The sequence below is a fragment of the Cryptomeria japonica genome, chromosome 1, assembly GCF_030272615.1.
Source record: "Cryptomeria japonica chromosome 1, Sugi_1.0, whole genome shotgun sequence".
NCBI classification, from domain to species: Eukaryota; Viridiplantae; Streptophyta; class Pinopsida; order Cupressales; family Cupressaceae; genus Cryptomeria; species Cryptomeria japonica.
In genome coordinates, this window is record NC_081405.1 from 320,513,448 (window position 1) to 320,534,694 (window position 21,247).

General features: G+C 38.3%; 1 protein-coding gene across 1 annotated transcript in view; it reads right to left on the reverse strand.

Moving 5' to 3' along the window:
• The window catches only part of LOC131070619 (dihydroxy-acid dehydratase, chloroplastic), a 29,112-nt gene extending 16,693 nt beyond the window's left edge, over window positions 1–12,419 (reverse strand). Inside the window, exon 1 of the mRNA XM_058006195.2 lies at window positions 11,682–12,419. Coding sequence (XP_057862178.2) covers window positions 11,682–12,254 — 573 coding nt within the window. The 5' untranslated portion in view covers window positions 12,255–12,419. The remainder of the gene's footprint in view (window positions 1–11,681) is intronic.
• Between the last annotated feature and the right edge of the window lie 8,828 nt (window positions 12,420–21,247).

A 21,247-nucleotide genomic window follows, 5' to 3' on the forward strand; every position in this document is an offset into this window, starting at 1 on the left:
CCAATGCAAGAGATACAACACTCTACATGCTCCATTTATGCTTAATTCGAATTTGCATTGCATATATATGGAGTTTAAAAGCCTTGGGAAATGAATAGACATGTGTGATCTTACATCTCTCTTTTGGGAATACAAGAGACATGTATCTTTTCATCTCTCTTTTGTGACATGCATCTCCTAATGATGGAAATAACAAAGTGAAATGTTCGTCTCCTTTTGGAAAGGACAAAATAGGAAAAGATTAAGTAGGGTGTACACTTCTCTTAGATGCTCTTCTTGTCCTCCATCTTTTGGAAGCCATAAATTTTCCGTACTAACTAAAATAAGCCAACAACTTTTTGAACTTCCAAATATGCAAACATATTAAGGTTTTGATGCCATGAATTATGAAAACCATATTCATCTTTTGGATCACATTTCCCCAAGGAAGAGTTAGCTAAAAAAGACTGCCAAAATATGTTGGAGATCTCCACTATTTTCTTGGGTGAAATTAGATTTCAATGGTGCCCCTATATGAAACTTTATACCCTTGGTAGTGTCAAGCCTTAGGCAAAACCACATTGGAGAGATGTTGTCTTGATTCGGCTAGTGTAATGTCCTGAGCCCAAACAATGATGCAAATCTTCTTAACCTTCAACAAACACTTATGTAATGTCCCCTTCTCGTTGATGTACTTCCAGTGGTCCATTGGCCTATTCCTGAGACCCGTAGGCTATGTGGAATGAAGAATGAGGGTCAAACATTGATGAGACGAGAACTTACTATTTTTAGTAAGTTAAGGGTTGGCTGTTTTGGTGATACTGTCCTACTGAGCTCTCCATGCTCTGTCACTGGGTGCGAAGATCATGCTTTTCGGAGCAGTAGTTCATGACTTACTATTTTTAGTAAGTGGCAGTATGGGATGTTTCTATTTTTGGCAGTGGACAGGGTCCTAATCCTGCAGCAGTTCAGTGGTCTTCCTTGCTCAACTTCATCCTGGTTTTGTTAATAATCAGTATTGGAGTCATAAGTGATGTAATTAAATATTATTTCCTTATCCTAGGGTTTAATATTTAATTAATTTGATTATTTTTACTAATGACTTTGGAAATCGCGCATAATGTCTCCTAAGTGCTAGGTGAATTGTTATGTCTAGAAAGGGACTCCATTTTTAAAATGGGAGATATTATTTTATTCAACAAAAGTATTTGCTGAGTCAAATCATGGTCTTTTGCTTGCTTGGCATGATTTTTGACTTATGGTCTGGCGCCATCCTTGGGTAAATGAAATGCAAATGGGAAAGTTGAATTTGGGCGCATTTGTGAGCATTTGCATTTGGATTTGGTGGAGTTAGAAGTTATAAATAAGAGCCTTGGGCTCCCATTTTGGTGATCTTATGAAATTGCATCGTTATGCTGCCGGATTGGCAATTGAAAAATCTGAGCTTCGAAGTGTGGCTTCCTAGCTAAGTCTCAGTTTCGTACTTGGAAGATAGTGCCTAGCTGTGTCCCTGTATTTCCAGTGTTGTTGGTGAGTGAGTTGCAGATTATGGAGTGTTTTGTGTGGGATTGGAGTGTTCTCTGGTTGTTGGTCGCGAAGCTACTGAAACTATATTTTGCTCATACCTCTTGGCCAGGCGATTCCATCATTCTGGGCACCGACTCACCCATCTTTCCTGCCACTGGCGATTCATCTTGGAAGTTTTTGGTACCTTGCATTGAGTATGGAATTTTATAATGCAAATCGGAATTCTCTGGTTAGGCATTGGGTTTAGGGAGTGCATTGGGATGCGTGCTGAATAAATGAGAGTGTTTTGATAGCTTCCTTTGGGTTTGTTTTCATTGTTGTGGGTATAGTATTGGTTTAGAACTGATTTGGGGTGAATTGGGTGAGAAATGAGAGAGTTATGAGTGTTTTAGTGAGTTCAAAGGCTGCTGGTTTTACATTTCCAGCTTGCAGATTTGATGTTAGCAGAATTTCATGCTATTTATTTTGGATCTTCAGCATTGCTCTTCTACTCTCACTCTCTCTGTTATTGTAAGGTTAAGTAGTAGTACACTAGTACTACTAACCATTCTGGCTTGGAAACTCTCATCCCGCTGAAAAGTGCAAGAGGCTAGCTTGCTGCCTATTTCAGTTAAATTGTAATTCAGTCCTCCTGCTGCATAAGCGGTCGAGTGAAGATTGGTTGTAATGGTCCTCCCGCTGCATAAGCGATCAAGTTGAGTTTATTTGTAATTCAATCCTCCTGCTGAAATACCACGGTTAAGTGATTTGTGTCTGTTGTATGTTTCTCTTGGTTGGTTCACCGCCAAGTTTCTTGCTTTCCCACGGGATAAGCGGAAGGAGCTAGCTTGCCGCCCATTATTGTATTCATTTCATCTTTTCAGCAGATTTGAGATCTAACGATCCCCTATTCACCGTATGCTCTCACCTTCCCATGTTGGGCACTTGGTGATCAGAAAGTGGAAGGGTTACGATTTTCAGCAAGCTTTGAGAGTTTATGTTTCTAACCTTAACGGGTTATCTGTGGTTGATGATTATTCTTCGTCCTAAAAACAAAACAAAAATATCTGGGATATTACAGTGGTATCAAAGCTGGTCTTCTTGCCAGCCTGTGAATTTCAGTGGGTTCATAATTCTCCATGAGTGACAGAGACGTCAGATACTACAACCGAGAACAGAAGAGACGGCAGTTTCAGATTCTGGTAGTGCCGGAAGAGGATACATTTTCAGAAGTACTGAGAAACAGAGGGAAGGAATTGGATTCTTCAGACTCAGTGGATTCAACGGCAGACAAGGCTACAGAACAGAATGAGGCACTTGATAAGAAGGCTAAGAGACAATTCAATGCCATGATGGACATGATGTCTCTACTACTGGCCAAACTTAACCAAAACGTTGTTGGGACCCATAACCAATCCAACAATGGACCGGAAGCCAGCACTTCTAATGCTCCTGTAGGCAATGAAAATGGGAGTAACAACGGGAGCAACAGTGGAGGTTCAGCCCCAAGACCGCTACAACCTGTATTTCTACCAAGAGAAGTATAGCAAGCTAAAATTGAGATACCTACACCTGATGAAATAAGAAACAGTTACATGGAATATGCTTCTCTCCCTGGTGAGTCCCGAGATATCCTCACTTTGGATCAGTTTATGAATCAGAAAATGAAGAGAGGAAGGAGGAATGACAATAGATTTGCTGCCCCAAGAGATTATCAGCAAGCTCTTGGAAGAGTGACCTTAGCACACTTTGATGGAAGCACTAAGAGCACAGCTAGAGCATGGGTGCAAAAGTTGGACAATTACTTGTCCTTGAGGCCTATGCCGGAAGAAGATGCCATAAAGTTCGCTACCTTGCACTTGAATGGAGTGGCCCACGAATGGTGGTACCATGGGTTGGTCACCCTTGGTCACAACTTGATCACCACCTATGCTGATTTCATCAACAAGTTGATTAAGAGATTTGACACCAAGGATCCAGAGGTGAAATTTAGAGAACTTGCTCAACTCAAACAGCAAGGTTCGTTAGACACTTACGTAACTGAATTCCAAAATATATCAGTTATGGTAAGTAGCATCTCGGAGAAGCGGTTAGTTGTCCTTTTCATTGAAGGACTTGAGGAACCTTTGAAAGGTTGGGTTAAAGCATTTGATCCACCCACTTTGGCAGAAGCTATTAAGAAATCTCGAAGCATGTAGTTGGCTGCCCCAAGGAATAAAATTCAGTCCAAGCCTTTTCCTTTTAGAAAGGATAAGAAGAAGTTCACAAATCAGACCAAGAGGTTCCCTTCGCGAATGGATGATGAGCTCCGTCAAAAGCTTCGAAGGAAGAATCTTTGGTATTCTTGCAAAGAACCTTGGGCCCCAGGACATAAGTGTCATCGAAAGAGCAATTTGCATCAGATGGAATGCTATTCTACGGATGGATCAGATTCTGAAATTTTAGAACAGCAAACTGAAGTTGAGGACAGCGAGTATGAAGAGGCTCCTGAAGGGCCTGAAATTGGGTCAGAAGATAGAGGAGTGGTTGCTCAACTCTTGAGCATTCACAAGAATGAGTCCTTTAGAGTTCAGGGTGTGATTGGAGAGCATCGTGTCATTGCTCTCATTGACATAGGAGCGACACACAACTTCATTGATGAAAGGATTGTTGCTAAGAGGGGACTAGTGGCAGAGGAAGTTGAGGGCTTCAAAGTCATGGTAGCAGATGGCTCCACTATGTCCTGCAACCGGATGATTTCCAACATGTCTCTGAAGTTGGGAAATCAAGAAACCAGAGATGATTTCTTTGTGGTTAGCATTGGTGGGACTGATGATGCAGTCCTCGAGATTCAATGGCTAAGATCTCTTGGTGAGATCACACTAAACTTGCAAACCATGGAGCTAAAATTCATGTCTGAGGGGAAAAAGGTAGTATTGAGAGGAATGTCCCATGGTGGACTTAAAGTTGTATCTTTGAAAGGATGGAAAGGCTGATCCGCCATAACCAGGTGGAGTGGGCAGTAGAGAGTTTGATAATGCCTTCAAATCCATTGGTAGATAAGGGCAGCTATTCCACAGACATTCAAGCAATGATCACGGATAGAAGTAAGGTCATGGTCATGCCCTTAGAACCACTAAAAGAAAATTGGAACTATCCTGAAGACATTCAAGCCTTGATAACCAAGAGAAGTAAGGTGTTTGAAAACCCACCTCCTGGCAGACCCCCTGAGAGAGGTGTCGAACACATCATTGAGTTTGAAGAAGGAGCTAAGCCAGTTATGACTACTCCTTACCAGTATCCTAAGAAGTAGAAGGATGAGATTGAGAAAGCAATCCAGGAATTGCTTGACATAGGTTACATACGGCCTAGCAAAAGCCTCTTTGCTTCGGCTATTGTTTTGGTGAGAAAGAAGGATGGGACCATGCGCATGTGTGTGGATTACAGAGCCTTGAATCAGAAAACTATCAAGAATCGGTATCCTATCCCGAGAATTGATGAGCTCATTGACGAGCTACATGGTGCAATGTTCTTCTCTAAGATTGACCTCAAGTCGGGGTATCATCAGATTAGGATGAGAGCTTCAAATGTGGAGAAGACCGCTTTCAAATGCCACTTTGGGCATTTTGAGTTCCTAGTCATGCCTTTGGCTTGACAAATGCACCCGCTACATTTCAGTCATGAAATAGAATCTTCCAGGAACAACTAAGGAAGTTTGTTTTGATATTCTTTGATGAAATACTCATATTCAACAAATCTTGGAAGGAGCATTTACAGCACTTGGATGAGGTGCTAAGCATACTAAAATCCGAATCCCTGTTTGCCAAGGAGTCCAAATGTGAGTTTGGAATGGAAGAGTTGCTCTACCTTGGTCACATTATCAGTGCAGGTGGTGTGAAGGTGGATCCCGAAAAGATTAGAGCCATCATTGATTGGCCTCCTCCTGAAAACATAACACATTTGAAGGGATTTTTCGGTCTGTGTGATTTTTATCGGAGGTTTGTGAAGGGATATTCTCAATTGGCTGCCCCCCTCACAGATCTTACGAGGAAAAGAGCTTTTGAATGGTCCGAAAAGGCACAGACAGTTTTTGAGCGGTTTAAGGGGATCATGAATTCCTGCCCTATTTTGGCTTTACCTGACTTCACCAAACCTTTTGAACTGCAGTGTGATGCATCTAGAGAAGGTGTTGGTGCAGTCCTCATGCAGGATAAGCATCCTATAGTCTTCGAAAGTAGGAAGTTGAAAGGAATTGAAAGGCTGTATTCGATTTATGACAAGGAAATGCTTGCCATAATGCATGTCCTTGTGAAGTTCAGGCAATATCTGGTGGGGAGTAAGTTCATTGTTAAGACTAATCACAATAGTCTTAAACACTTCATGCATCAGAAGGATTTGAATGAAAGACAGCAGAAGTGGGTGAGTAAGTTGCAAGCTTACGATTTCAATATTGAGTATGTTAAGGGGAAGAACAATGTTGTGGCGGATGCCTTATCCAGAAGGCCCCATTTGAGCTCACTATGCGAGCTTACTGCTGATTGGAGGGAGTTGTCGCTTGCTGATTATGCCAAAAATCAGTTTGCAACCAGCATTATAGAAGGTAATTTTCATGATGAAAGGTACAAATTGGTTGAGGGATTGATACTATACAAAGGAAGGATCTTCATTGTGGCTGAATCTAAGCTAAAGGAGAAGATTTTGAAGACTTTCCATGATATCCCTCTTGCTGGTCACCAAGGTTACTTCAAAACATACAGGCAAATCCGAGAGAGATTTTCTTAGAAGGGACTTAAAAATGATGTTTTGAAGTACATCAAGGAGTGTCACACATGTCAGAGAAACAAAAATGAGCACACTCTGCCAGCAGGTTTGTTACAACGCTTGCCTATTCCCGATCAAAAATGGGAAAGTATTTCCATGGACTTCATCACTGGGTTGCCACGGGTTCAAGGGAAGGATAGTATTTATGTGGTGGTAGACAGGCTAACTAGGTTTGCTCATTTTTCTGCCATCACCAACTCTTTTACAGCAGCTCAAATTGCTGAAGTGTTCTTTCGGGATGTGTTCAAATTACAAGGGTTACCAAAGAACATTGTGAGTGATAGGGACAGCAAGTTCCTTTTGGTAGGAGATCTTCAGATTATGTGGTACTGTGTTCACTCCAAGCACAAGTTATCACCCACAGACTGATGGGTAGACCGAGATAGTGAATAAGTGGTTGGAAGGATATCTTAGAAACTATGTCTTGGAGCAGCAGAATGCATGGGTGAGATGGCTTCACCTGGGAGAGTATTGCTACAATTCCTCCTACCACATGTCCATCCAGATGTCACCGTTCATGGCACTATACGGTTATGAAGCTCCTAGCTTCGCTGACTTAGTATTTGGTGATAGCAAAACCCCTCAAACGAAGGATCTGATGCAACAGAGTCAGGATATTCTGAAGATTCTGAGAGAATCTCCAACATGCACAGATTCAGTAGAAGTTGTATGTTGATCAGCAGTGAATTGAGCACACCTTTGAAGGGGGCGACATGGTTTACTTGAGGCTCCAACCCTATAGACAGTCTACTCTCAAGAAGAGTGGGGCTGAGAAATTGAAGTCACGATTCTATGGGCCTTTCAAAGTCAGCAAGGGAATTGGAGAAGTGGCATATGAGTTGGAATTACCGGCAAGCAGCAGGATTCATAATGTATTTCATGTGTGATGCCTCAAGAAGGCTTTGGGACACAACGTTGTTGCTTCAGCTGAGTTACCCCCGCTTGATGAGGAGGGAGAGCTAGTTTTGGTTCCTGAAGCTATCCTTGATTTCAGGGAACGTTCTTTGAGGAGAAGGGTGATCAAGAAATACTTGATCAAATGGAAGAATTTACCAGCAGAGGATGCTACATGGGAAAATGAGGAGATTTTGCTGCATCCAGCCTTACAGTTGCTTGAGGACAAGCAATTTTGGGGAGGGCGGACTGTAATGTCCCCTTCTCGTTGATGTACTTCCAGTGGTCCATTGGCCTATTCCTGAGACCCGTAGGCTATGTGGAATGAAGAATGAGGGTCAAACATTGATGAGGCGAGAACTTACTATTTTTAGTAAGTCAGGGGTTGGCTGTTTTGGTGATACTGTCCTACTGAGCTCTCTATGCTCTGTCACTGGGTGCGAAGATCATGCTTTTCGGAGCAGTAGTTCATGACTTACTATTTTTAGTAAGTGGCAGTATGGGATGTTTCTATTTTTGGCAGTGGACAGGGTCCTGATCCTGCAGCAGTTCAGTGGTCTTCCTTGCTCAGCTTCATCCTGGTTTTGTTAATAATCAGTATTGGAGTCAAAGTGATGTAATTAAATATTATTTCCTTATCTTAAGGTTTAATATTTAATTAATTTGATTATTTTTACTAATGACTTTGGAAATTGCGCATAATGTCTCCTAAGTGCTAGGCGAATTGTTATGTCTGGAAAGGGACTCCATTTTTAAAATGGGAGATATTATTTTATTCAACAAAAGTATTTGCTAAGTCAAATCGTGGTCTTTTGCTTGCTTGGCGTGATTTTTGACTTATGGTATGGCACCATCCTTGGGTAAATGAAATGCAAATGGGAAAGTTGAATTTGGGCGCATTTGTGAGCATTTGCATTTGGATTTGGTGGAGTTAGAAGTTATAAATAAGAGCCTTGGGCTCCCATTTTGGTGATCTTATGAAATTGCATCGTTATGCTGCCGGATTGGCGATTGAAAAATCTGAGCTTCGAAGTGTGGCTTCCTAGCTAAGTCTCAGTTTCGTACTTGGAAGATAGTACCTAGCTGTGTCCTTGTATTTCCAGTGTTGTTGGTGAGTGAGTTGCAGATTGTGGAGTGTTTTGTGTGGGATTGGAGTGTTCTCTGGTTGTTGGTCGCGGAGCTACTGAAACAATATTTTGCTCATACCTCTTGGCCAGGCGATTCTATCATCCTGGGCACCGACTCATCAATCTTTCCTGCCACTGGCGATTCATCTTGTAAGTTTTTGGTACCTTGCATTGAGTATGGAATTTTATAATGCAAATCAAAATTCTCTAGTTAGGCGTTGGGTTTAGGGAGTGCATTGGGATGTGTGCTGAATAAATGAGAGTGTTTTGATAGCTTCCTTTGGGTTTGTTTTCATTGTTGCGGGTATAGTATTGGTTTAGAACTGATTTGGGGTGAATTGGGTGAGAAATGAGAGAGTTATGGGTGTTTTAGTGAGTTCATAGGCTGTTGGTTTTACATTTCCAACCTACAGATTTGATGTTAGCAGAATTTCATGCTATTTATTTTGGATGTTCAGCATTGCTCTTCTACTCTCACTCTCTTTGTTATTGTAAGGTTAAGTAGTAGTACTACTAACCATTCTGGCTTGTAAACTCTCATCCTGCTGAAAAGTGGAAGAGGTTGGCTTGCCGCCTATTTCAGTTAAATTGTAATTCAGTCCTCTCGTTGCATAAGCTGTCGAGTTGAGTTTATTTCAAATTTGTAATTCAGTCCTCCCGCTGAAATACCGCAGTTGAGTGATTTGTGTCTCCTGTATGTTTCTCTTGGTTGGTTCACGGCCAAGTTTCTTGCTATCCCGCTCGATAAGCGGAAGGGGATGGCTTGCCGCCCATTATTGTATTCATTTCATCTTTTCAGCAGATTTGAGATCTAACGATCCCCTATTCACCGTATGCTCTCACCTTCCCATGTTGGGCACTTGGTGATCAGAAAGTGGAAGGGTTACGATTTTCAGCAAGCTTTGAGTTTATGTTTTCTAACCTTAACGGGTTATCTGTGGTTGATGATTACTATTGGTCCTAAAAACAAAAAAAAATATCTGGGATATTACAACTTATTAGTTGAATAACAACACTATTGGACCCTATTAATTAATCAATCTTAGACACTTAGATTTGAATTACTGTTAACACATCAACAATTTCATTAGACTTTGACCAACAATGGTAACATAACACTTGATCTATTATAATGAACGACAAATGCAAATATAATTCTCACTCTCTTTCTTATTACAATAATGACTGTATTAGATTCAAATGATTCTGCAATAATAGCATTCATGCCAAAAACAATGGCAAGTTGGATCAATACAATGCGGCTAGATTTTATAGCCAATGAAGCACAATTTGGCTATAAAGTGTAGATGATGCCCCCTAAATGGACAAATTCACCCCTTTATATTCATCAAAACAATAATGGGTCGGCCACAATGTAAATCTGCAACTCCAAGTTTGAACAATGATTCTGAGCGAGAATAAGTTCAACTTTTAAAATTTATGGTGCCAAAACTGACCATTGATGACATTACAGCATGTGCTAGGGTGTTGTGTAGATAATGGAAACGAAGGCAAGAATGTTGGGGATCAAGGGTCAAAGATACCACAAGATTCATACCATAGGTCAAAGCGTTGGGGATCGAGCAACAAGTGTGCCGACAAAGACAAGTCCCAAAGTTTGACAAAAACAATGGGAGAGTGGGGAAGTATGGAAAGCATAACAAGATGAACAAGTCCGAAAGTTTGTGGAGGACCAAGGAAAGATTGCACTTAGACAAGAAAGTATGCCTAGACAAGGAACTTTGAAACTCCAACAACTAAAAAACAATTAGAAGACTAAGCATGCGCTATCCTCAAAGATTTTGGAGACCTTATAGACAATAGGGGAAAGAAGAGGAAGAACATGCACACAAAATGGGACCAGGGGAAATGCGGAAAATGAACAATTTAGTCCATTACAAAAAGGAACATTATCGTTGGGAATTGGAGTAACGGTAAACAACCGTGGGGAATCTTTAGTAATATGATATGGCGGAAGTAGTGTACATTTTAATCAGCAACCCCAAATTAATGAGAAAAGTGCATATTTGAAAATTCATGGTGCGTATTCTCTCTTACTTTCACTCTCATGCTCTTTATAAAATTGGGATGGCTTTAAATATTCAAAAAAATCAGTTATTTTTCTTTTTTTTTTAATTTTTCTATGTTTTTTGGATTCCTGATAATAGCCAAAGAAATTAAAAACATCTTTATATTTTGGTTTACCGAGATATTACCAAGAAAAATATTTTGGCCAATGGAAGAACTAGTGTTGAAAAGTAGTTGAATCAAGAGGGATTTTGGTTCATCTAAAATAAATCCTGTATTTTCCTGGACGTATTGGAAGCAGTATCTAAGCTCATGGTGTACCTAGTGAGAGAATTTGTCCTATTGGATTGGGTGTTGGCTATGCTTTTACAACCCACTCAACTGGTAAATTGTTTTCTATATAATAGATTTTGATTTTGGCACAACATTAGAAATACTAACCCTTCTTGTTTGATCAGTAAGAGATCAGCATCGGTATGTCCTGTTCTTGGTAGAATCCATGACCTATAGATTAAACTAAAATACATAACAAGTCTCTCTTGCAATTACCGAATACCCAAAAACTACTATGCTCAAAGTACAATAGCAACATTGATTGAAGACCGCTATACGAGAGATTGTAGAAAATATCAAGTTCGTTCAAGCAACAACAATTCAAGATAGAAACGATGTATAAATCATTTTCAAACAAACACCAACAATTCTGTATGTAAAACTTCCTTCGGATAGAATTTTCAATTTAGGGTCAACTAAGGTAAAAGAAAAAGTAGGTCTATATTGACCCCCGGTCTCCAACCATACAAGTATGTCATATATAATTCACAGGTGAGACAATCTCAAAACACTTGGACCTGAAGATCTCAATGCAAGAAAAAGAAAAATATATCTACATTAGCCTATTACATTTCATAAATTACATTTCAACCAAAATATCTTCCTAAAAAACCTACATGGAAGATTTCAGATTTGACATGTTGATTCGCATCGCCTAACCCAAAAACTCGATGTTTTATTAATTTGCAAATTCGAGGTCCTTAAACAGATAACTTATTGCAAGCATGGGAGGTCCTTGATTTTGCAATCTAACTAGTGTTTCCTAATAATGGGCGAAGCACTGTTGAATTTGACATGTTCATCTTAAATCATATAGTAACTTTTCCCAAATAAAGATTAAAAAAATAAATATTGGCAAATTCTCCTGAAGCATAACAATCTTTGAAACAGTCTTCTATCTTAGTAGATGCAGTTTGACATGTCCTACGATCACTTCAGCCTAATGCAAATAAAAGATTGTCATCCTCCTCCTCGTCATGATCATGAACTGCCCAAGTTTATAGTCTAACTTACATTTTTATCACAACCAGGTATGGAAACATTGGCATCATACCACTGAGCCCCCATGACAGTTTCAATGCTATCAGCAATCAGGTCTCGGGACTGCAAACTGTAACACATCCCCCTGGTGCCCATGGATATCGCATCACTCACACCCACTGTGTTAAATCTGAAGCCCACCAAGCCAGCATCAGTAACACCCTCCTTAACAGCTTCTCCTAGCTTGAGCAAATGCATGTTGCAGGTGTTGCCCTCATACCACACAGAGGATATACCCACCTGGGGCTTGCCCATGTCTTCATCTGAGAGGCCTACTCCGTAGAGTACTGCCTGTGAGCCCCCCTGAGACTTGGGCTGGGTGACTCTGGAACTGTACTTGTTCAGCTTGGGACTTGAAACCGTGTCCTGAGAGACCTCAGGCTGAGCTACTACAGCAGAAGAAGAGGAAGCAGAGACTCGGATTAAATGTCCCTGTGATGGAATGGATTTATTGAAAATGTGTCTTTTAGATAGGAATGACAAGTTTGGTTTGGTGTTGTGCAGAGAGGATCTCACATATGCTGGGCCTCCTGCGATTGAAGCCATTCTACTGTCTGCCTTTAATTTTGGCTGGTTTGTTTTTTGGTGCAGAAAATAGAAGCCGAAAGGGAGTTTCCTTTTGAAGGGAGTTTCCTTTTGAAGGGAGTTTTTCAAACGATTTGGGATAAACCCTACAAGCACGTGAATATATTATCTATTTTTAAAAAGTTAAATACAGTTTGAAACATCTCATCCCTTTGGGGTTTTATTCAAAAGGAGTTCCGTCAATTAAGAACATATGAATGAATGTATGTTTAAGTGTTCGATCATAGTATTATAATAAAAAAAAAATTTCTAATTTTTATTTATTATAATTTCAAATTGTAATAAAAATATGTGTTTAAGTTTTAATTATTATAATTTTAAATCATTGTTATTTTTAAATTATATTAATATAAATATAATAATTTGAGATCACTTTTGGTGGAAGAAAAGTGGAAGAAAGAGCGCTCTGTTTTTTGTGGCAAAAGAGTTGTTAAAAGTGAGTGGCACTTCATCATAGAGTGTGCAGCATATAAGGATATTTGTAAGCAGTTCAAAAATATTTTGAAGGTGAACAGTCTAAACAAGCTATTTGAGGAGACAAAGCTTCACAACTTAGCAAGCTTCTAGATCAAGATTCATAATAGAAGAGCCAACATAAAAAGAAATCCTAAAATGTGTTGATGTTGTAGTTTTTGGTCCTTTAGACAGGTCTTGTAGATGTCATTAAAATTCCTTCATTTCATACCTTATATTCTATTTGAACTTTTTTTTTTTTAAATTATATGCAATTTGAGAAGTTTGAAGCACATTTTAAGTTGAAAAAAAATGAGAGAGATGTTTGGAAGATAAAAGTTTTATATAGTGATTTTGATTTGTTGTATTTGTTAAGTATTTTTAGTTATAATTTTTTATAATATTTTTAAAAAATATTAAGTGGTTATTGTTTTTTTTTCATTTTTTAGTTCTATAGAAAAAAAGAACATTTTTTTAGGTTGTGAATGTTTCTCTATAGTATTAGATGTACAAATGAAAAAAGGAACAAAATATTAAGTAATAACTCAAGCATCTATGTTAATGTTGTTAACATAAAGACATATATACTACATAACTTTATAACTTCCTTAATGGGAGAAATGACTAGTCATATCTAACCTTCAACCTTCCAATTTGTTTTATATTTTTCGATAGCAAATAGTATTCTTTGAATTACATATCTTTAGTGATTCAAAGTTTGTTGAACTTGGTCTTAGTAACTAAAATGGTGTTGGAACCAAATCTAAAATTCTTCTACTCGTGTGTCTGATAATCCTAAAAATAATCATTCATTATCAATGTGAATTATATGTCATTTTTTCAAAACTGCAAATATAAAAACTCATATTGTCGCATGTCATGAATTTTTAAATCTCTCTAATAATATTTCACACTATTTGCCATAAATATTGTTGGGACCTCCAAAATTTGGCTAAATTTTGAGGACCCACGTAGATTTTTTCACGAAAAAATTTTCTTATGCACTCTAGACACCCCTGAAAAAACTTGCCCAAGTAGCTCACTTTGGAGAGCTCCATTTTGAAGCCCAGTAAATACTATGAGAAATGGCTTTGGGAATGTGTTTAGCAGTTATCAATAAGCATATTAATCAAGTTGCAGCTTCTTGTGATCATATTGGACTCATTTTTGAAGCACTTGATTTGAGAGGTCAACAAGGGTTCACTATGTGCATATTTTTCAGAAAAACCTGAGTAGCCAATTTTAGAGGCTTGCATTTTGCACTCGATTGATTATCATGATGGTTTCATGCTAGTTTCAGGCCCAGTTATTTAAAAAAACGAAAAAAAATTAAGCCAAGCCCTCAAGGGCCCTGGCTTGCCCCATTAAGTTTTGGTTATAATATTGATAATAATATTTCGTTATTTAAATCATCCTTATGATTTAACTAAATGATGCACATTTACAAAGATGGGGTATAATGAAACGTTCAATGACTCGCGCACATGTGATATAGCTATATTGGCAAGTAAAAGGGAGTAAAGGTTTAAAATGAATTTTATTTTAAACCATTGTTTAATAATGTTTAGAGGATTATTATTAAAATATTAAAAAGGGGGAGCAAAGTCTTGTGGGGCCCCTAAAGTTTTGTGCAAAGCAGGGAAGGAGGAGCTTGGCACTCGGCAAAGTCAAATTTTAGCCTCACCGAGCCCCGAGTAGAAGCCACATCAGCAAAGGTGAAAGGTCAGATATATTAACGAGAACTTTTGTTCTCGGAAGCTCATTGAGAGCAATTTTGGAGCTTGGGCGAGCTCCGAGCAAAAGGGAGAAGAGGTGCCCTACTCTTGTTGATGCTAAGGGGCTAGGGTTTACTAGAACGGAAGAGATTATGCATGGAAATACACAGAAGAGATGGAGAAAGCTTTGATGGATTTTAAGTAAATAAAATGCAGAATCTGAAACCATTGGTAAGGCATTTGAATTGTGCCACATCCACGCCTCATGGAAATACAGTCTCATAAACCGCATTGGGGGATTTTGTCAAACGATGTAATTGAAACTGTTGAAGGTATGAATGCAAAATGAAGAATTATAGCCACATTCCTCAAACAATGTATTTGGCAGGTGTATAGCCACATTCCTCAACCTGTCCCAGCATCCTCGTGCCTGCACCATTTTGGGAGCCGTGGAATACGATATTAACATTATTCAAAGCATAGGGTAGAGGAATTCTGTCAAATGCTATAGTCACTATTGCCAAACAGGAATGCGAAATATGGAGTTGCAGGTTAAACATGTAGAATGTTTTAAAAAATGCCTCAAGGAAATGGGGTATCACGGATGCCTAGATTCCGGTGATTTTTAAAAATTTGTTTGCTGAAAAGACTTTGGAAACTTTAAAAGAAATGCAGCGCCATGCGTGGAAGAGATGCATGGTATCGACCCCCATCAAGGCGTGGAGAATAGAGCCATTTTGTCAAATGTTGAAGTTAAAGCAGTTCCCTGCCAACGCCAATATGTGAAAATGAACGCGAAATAGGGAAGCATAGATAGGGCGGTATGTGAACTATTTGTTCGATGCAAATACCTAAGGCGCCATGATTCCATGGGAGGCAATGAGTGCAGATGATGCACGAAATGAATTTGTGGAAAAGCTTTAAAAAAAATTAATGCAAGTATAAATTGGCAGGTTTAAAGCCCAATTCTTCAACCTTTCCCAGCATCGTTCCTGCTTGTGCCCGAGTGGGAGATTAGAATGAAGGATTGCACATATTTGAATGGAAAATTCATACCTATTCTAGTTATTCAGTGAATACTCTAAAGCTCATTATCAAGGTGCCAAGCATGCTGCTGGTGGTTGCCTGGGCAAGCAGATGTGAAGTTCACACTTTATGCATACGGACACAGATTTGCAAATATTTATGAATTATTTTTGGGTGAACATCGGTTGGAAATGGGTGAATACTTAAATTTACAATGTAACATTGTTACATTACTAAATTTTCACTCCAAAAGAAAAACACTTCTTTGGAATGAATGCACAAGTAAAAGGCAAATGGTTAGATATGGTACACCCAGAAATTTGTTTTACCCAAAAGGTAAAATGTAACAAATGTATTCCAGTAAGGTAAGCACTTTCTCACAAGAAGACACAGCGTAAGGGTGAAAGTAAATATAGTGCAGTTCTAGAAAAGGAATACCAAAATGTGTTTTGTTTTACATGAGAAATTAAGTGTGCAGAAGGGGCTGGGAATTTCTTACTTGACAGGTGTCAAAGATCAAGAAGTGTGAAATTTATTCTCATGGAAATCAAAAGAAAAAATATTATAATCTGACATTAATATGCATTATAATATTCTTCACGAGAATAAGCATCAAAAAGATTTCAAATGTTTACACCTGCAAGTGAGGACAAAGAGGGAGTATTTTTCAGTTAGGCAGAGGGGAAAAGGTGCAGATGAAAGTTTTGAAAGGGCAGAGTGGTTTTTTCAATTGAGAGAGATGAAAGAGGAGAGATAGGTGTTATAACAAATCAGATCTGGGAAAAGACATGTGGCAGCAGTAAATTAATTCTGGAGCTTCTTCTTTTCCCATATATTCTTTTTCTTTCTTTTTCTCAAGGTTTTGAAATTTTGTATTCTCAGGCATGTAAATAGGGAATGCTTGTTCTGAGTCATCAATTAGGTTGCAGGCTATAATTTTCTAATTTTTAGTAAATGTCAATTAGTTTGTGCAGTCAAGTAATGTTGTTATGAAATTGTCTCCATATTGTACTTTCAATTTCATATCAATCTTAATATAAGGATATACAGCTTTGTCATTATAGATTTCCTGTTTGAATTATTTTTCTAATTAGAATTTAGAAAAGTAATGCAATGTCGATACCATTTTAATCAAAATAATCTTTCTTTCCCCACCCTTTCTTGTTTTATAAGTTATTCTAAATTATTTGCTCTCAAATATTTTCAAAGCATGTGGGATTTTGTATCTGATAACAATCCATCTTCACTATGCATGTAGGTTATTGTTGTTTAAAAGGTTATTGTTAATGCAGACCCAGAAATAGGAAAACCCTCTTGAGTATGATGGAGCTCAAAGTGAAGAAGGCTATTAAAGCCTTGTTATGTTACATTTTCTTGTCCTTAGTTTGTCGACATTGCAAATCAGATGTTTTAGGTTCCCAATCCCATAACCTAGAAGGTTTATTTCTTTTAGGACTGAGGGTTGCAAGAAAAATCACCAAGAAATATTTTGAAACCTTACTAGATCAAATTACTCCATATACTCCATACACTACAAAAATGTCTAACTACTCATCATATTAAGCTAATAAAGATCTATCCTCCTAATGCATAATTGAAAGTTGGGACATAAGGCACTACCTAACACAAAAGTGATGTGTATAAATATTCATGGGGTATCTTTCCTCTCCTTGGGTGAGAACAACTTGAATCAATGACTCTGACTATTGAGCTCATAACACATATGACCATATCACAACTCTCTTAGCACTTTTAATCTCAGTATCCATCACATTGGAGCTCACATCCACATGGCACATCCCAATCTGCCACTACATACAAACCTCATAAAATATTCACATATTGGTCCCCTAGACCAATACAAATTGAATCTACACTCCATGCCAATGATGACCCAACACACCTTTGTGTGCCCACTAGATGCCAAGAGGCCTCACACCATTCATTCTTACCACTAAAAACAAATGAATTTGGACCTGAAGTTTGAATATAGGTTATGGCACAACACTTAAGTATCCTTCCTTGCCAAACTGAATGAAGTTGTTACAATTCTACTACAGGCCCTAGTTAATGTGTATAGTAAAATATAAACTTGCAACCATAAGAAACCAAACCAGACACACAAGAAGTTCACACCAGACATGAAACTATGCTTCTACTGGACACAAGGCCTACTGCTAAATTCTAACAAATAGAAAACTTAGGTTTGTAAGGGTTTAGGAATCTCAAATGAATTTGGTCATAAACAAAGAGTTCAACCTACAACGATGGACATGAAATATCAAGTCCATGAAAGTATACAAAATCTTGGATCTATCAGCAATAGGTGACTATTTAAAAGACAGTATGTGGGTGAAGGCAAAGGACTCAGGCATTGTTAAAACAGGTCACCATGATTGTGTAGTGTCGTAAATTGTACACCCTTGCTAGGGTGGTACAATTTCACACTTAGGTTAGCACCCGCTTTAGTGTGTCTTGCATCTTGTATTTCTAATTTCCCTTTAAGCATTTAATTAATTAATTTAATTAAATCTAAAGTCATGTTCATCACTCTACATGTTATAAAGTTGGGCCCTTTGCCCTAAGCGTGCCTCTTTTCATCTTATTCCTTTAATAAATAATTTAATCATTAACCCTAATTATGTCTTATTTCGACCTTTAAGGCCCGATTTCGCATATCAAAACATCTTGAAATCAGTTGTAACTTTAGGATGCGCTCTAATATCATCATATCTAACGGCCCCAAAAATTTGTTGAAAAGTTGGTCGAACCGTGGCGAGAATGCACATGGTCCTCGACTTTTCCCCAAAATTTCGGGAGCATAATCCTATGATATAATAACGCTTAAACCCAAAATTTTGGCGGGAAATTCAAATCCTAGGTAGGCCTAAACATGAAATTAAGATCTAGGATTTCATACTTAAGAGCTCTCTTTCTTCATTTGAAGTGGTCTTCTTCTAAGAATCAAAGAGCAAGTTTTAGGAGCATAAAGAGCCTTCTTTGTAGCGAAAGAGTAGATATTTGGAGTCTTCAACAACATTCAACATTCATCCATCAAGCATTCATCAATCATCATTTCATCAATTAGGGGCTTTTGAAGATATAGGAGAACAATAGGAGATCACCGACTGAAGATTGGCTTGTACCTCTCCCTTGGGGTTGGGTATGGTTTCATGTTGTTTTCATGTCTTTGCATAAGCTTCATTTTGATTCATATTCATGCTTTAGATCACTTTGCATCATCGATTTAGAGCATTTACTTTATCAATTATAAGCAATTAGGGTTTACTCTTTAGGGTTGCTTTATATTGTTTGCTTTCATTTTAGGATCTTGTACACACATTTTCAATACAATATCGGCTATTTGTGGAGGTGGAAATCACCAACACGGGGGTTTGACTAAGGCAAACCATATATAGCCACCCAAAACCCTATTTTGCAGCTTCAAATACAAGTTCAGATTCGAGTGTCGCTGGAAGTTTCAGGACCGGAGGAGCGCACAGAGACAGTTTTTGGGTACATATTTCATCAAAAACCCCAAGGATAGGGGCGTGGCACCCTGGTCCTACCTAGGGCAGGAGCGTGGCACCTTGGTCCTTCCCTCTGTCAGCAGGATTTGGCAGAACAAAGTCTTGCAGGCTTCAAAACCTACCTTATCAGTTGTAGCTCCAAACTTGTAGAATCAGGACAGTGGCATGGCACCCTTGTCCCAGACATTTCTGCTCAGATTCTAGACTTAGGGGAACCTCTGATTTTGCCTCCTAATATGTACTTTTCAGCAGTAAATCAGTTGTCCTTTGATCTGCATTTCAGATTAGGGTTTGCTTGCTTACTTGCATTCTAGGTTAGATTGCATTTTTGTATCATTCATCTCTCTCATTTACAACAAAGGAATAGAAAACCTAAGAGGTGATCCTCGACTCTCTCTTCCGCACAAGAAGTAGCCCGAAGTGTGTCACCTTCCTAGGCTCTTTCGTATTTCATGAGTGTGTATGAGAGTGGGATTAGGGTTTCCATACTCAGTCTCACTTTTTTCCCTACACATCTTTGGTGAGCCCGACATGAATCCAATTGCATTTTCATTGCATTGCATTGATAGATCTAGATTTGGTATCTTTTCATTTTTCTTTATAAACATAAAATTCCAAAAAAAAGTGAAAAAAATTCAAAGAAAAAGAAAAAAAAAGTGATTTCCCTTTATTTGCTTGCGTTGTGTGTTTAGATTTCATTTCAATTCTTGTTTCAAAATGTTAGATTTTTATTTGCAATATGCTCATGCTTTTGATGATGTAAGCAATTTTGTTGATTATGAGTTTAGTAAGGATGAATTAGATGAAGCTCTAGACGATTTTTTGAACCCTAGCCTTCTAAACCCTCATTTTGCCAAAAACTAATCAACCTTGTTACTATGCCATTTTGTGGTGATGAGAAAGATAAGTTGAATGATTCCTCTCATGGGTACATTCCTATCAACTCCATCCATAAAATCTAATGACATGGTTGACCTTCACAATTCCCTTTATGAGGTTATGTCTCCTTTTGAGTCCAAAGATAAACCTTTCAATCACTATGATCATGCTTTATTGAATGATGCCCTTGATGACTTTATGTATTTGCCTAAACCTTCAAACATTGTCCTTCTCCAACTTCACCTCTTCATAATCAACCTCTTTTCACAATTCAAGGTGGATATAGTCATGATTCCTTTAGTACTCCAAACAAACCCATCATTATGGTTCAAGGAAGGAATCCCACTAAGAGTCCTTACAGCTACACTAAACAACTAACTAAGGAGAGTTATAATGCAGTTGCCCATACCTATAATACGAGAAACAATAGGCAGCCTAATCCTCTATTGGTTATTCCAAGTTCTCTTCTTGATCCTCAACCTATTCTTCCTCAAGTGCCTCGCATTTCACAAACTCTTGGTAAGGACTATGACCTAATTGAGCAACTTAAAGCTACTCCTACCAAAGTATCCCTCTAGGATTTTATTCAAACTTCTTCAACTCATCATGGAATGCTACAAGATGCATTGGAAACATTAAATGTCCAACCTGCAGTGACAATTAATAATATGGCTTCCTTGATTAATTTTATCACAACACCTAAGGCTCAGATTGTATTTACAGAAGATGAGCTACCCTCTAGTGAAATTCAACAATAATATGATCCTTTGATGATTGTGGTTATCATAGATGATAGTGCAATAAAGAAAACACTAGTGGACAACGGTTCTGACCTTAATGTTTGTAGCATTAACTTGTTGCATAAGATCAATGTTGATACATCTCTTATTAAGCTTGATTCTCTTACTATCTGAGGCTTTGACAATGTTGCTAAATCTTCATTAGGTATCATTACCTTGCCTATTAAGGTAGGTCTTATTACTTTACCCACAGCTATCCATGTCATGTATGGAGAATTGACGTATAACTTGTTGCTAGGGCGACCTTAGATTCATAGCATGCAAGTTGTCCCCTCTGCATTGCATAGGCACATTAAATTTATTTACAACAATAAAACATATACCTTGCTAGGTGATACAAGTCTCTAGGCTTGTCTGCAAACACCAAGTTCTAAATCCTCTTCAATTGGCTCTTCCCCAATTGTCTTAGATAATTCCTCTAAAGTTTCTACTCCTACCAATGTGGCCACTTCATCAAACTTATCTCCTACATCTGAATTGATTCCCAATAATTCCTCAAGTGAACCTAAGGTTCTTAAGAGAGAATCTTCTCATCCTGAGTCTACTACCGA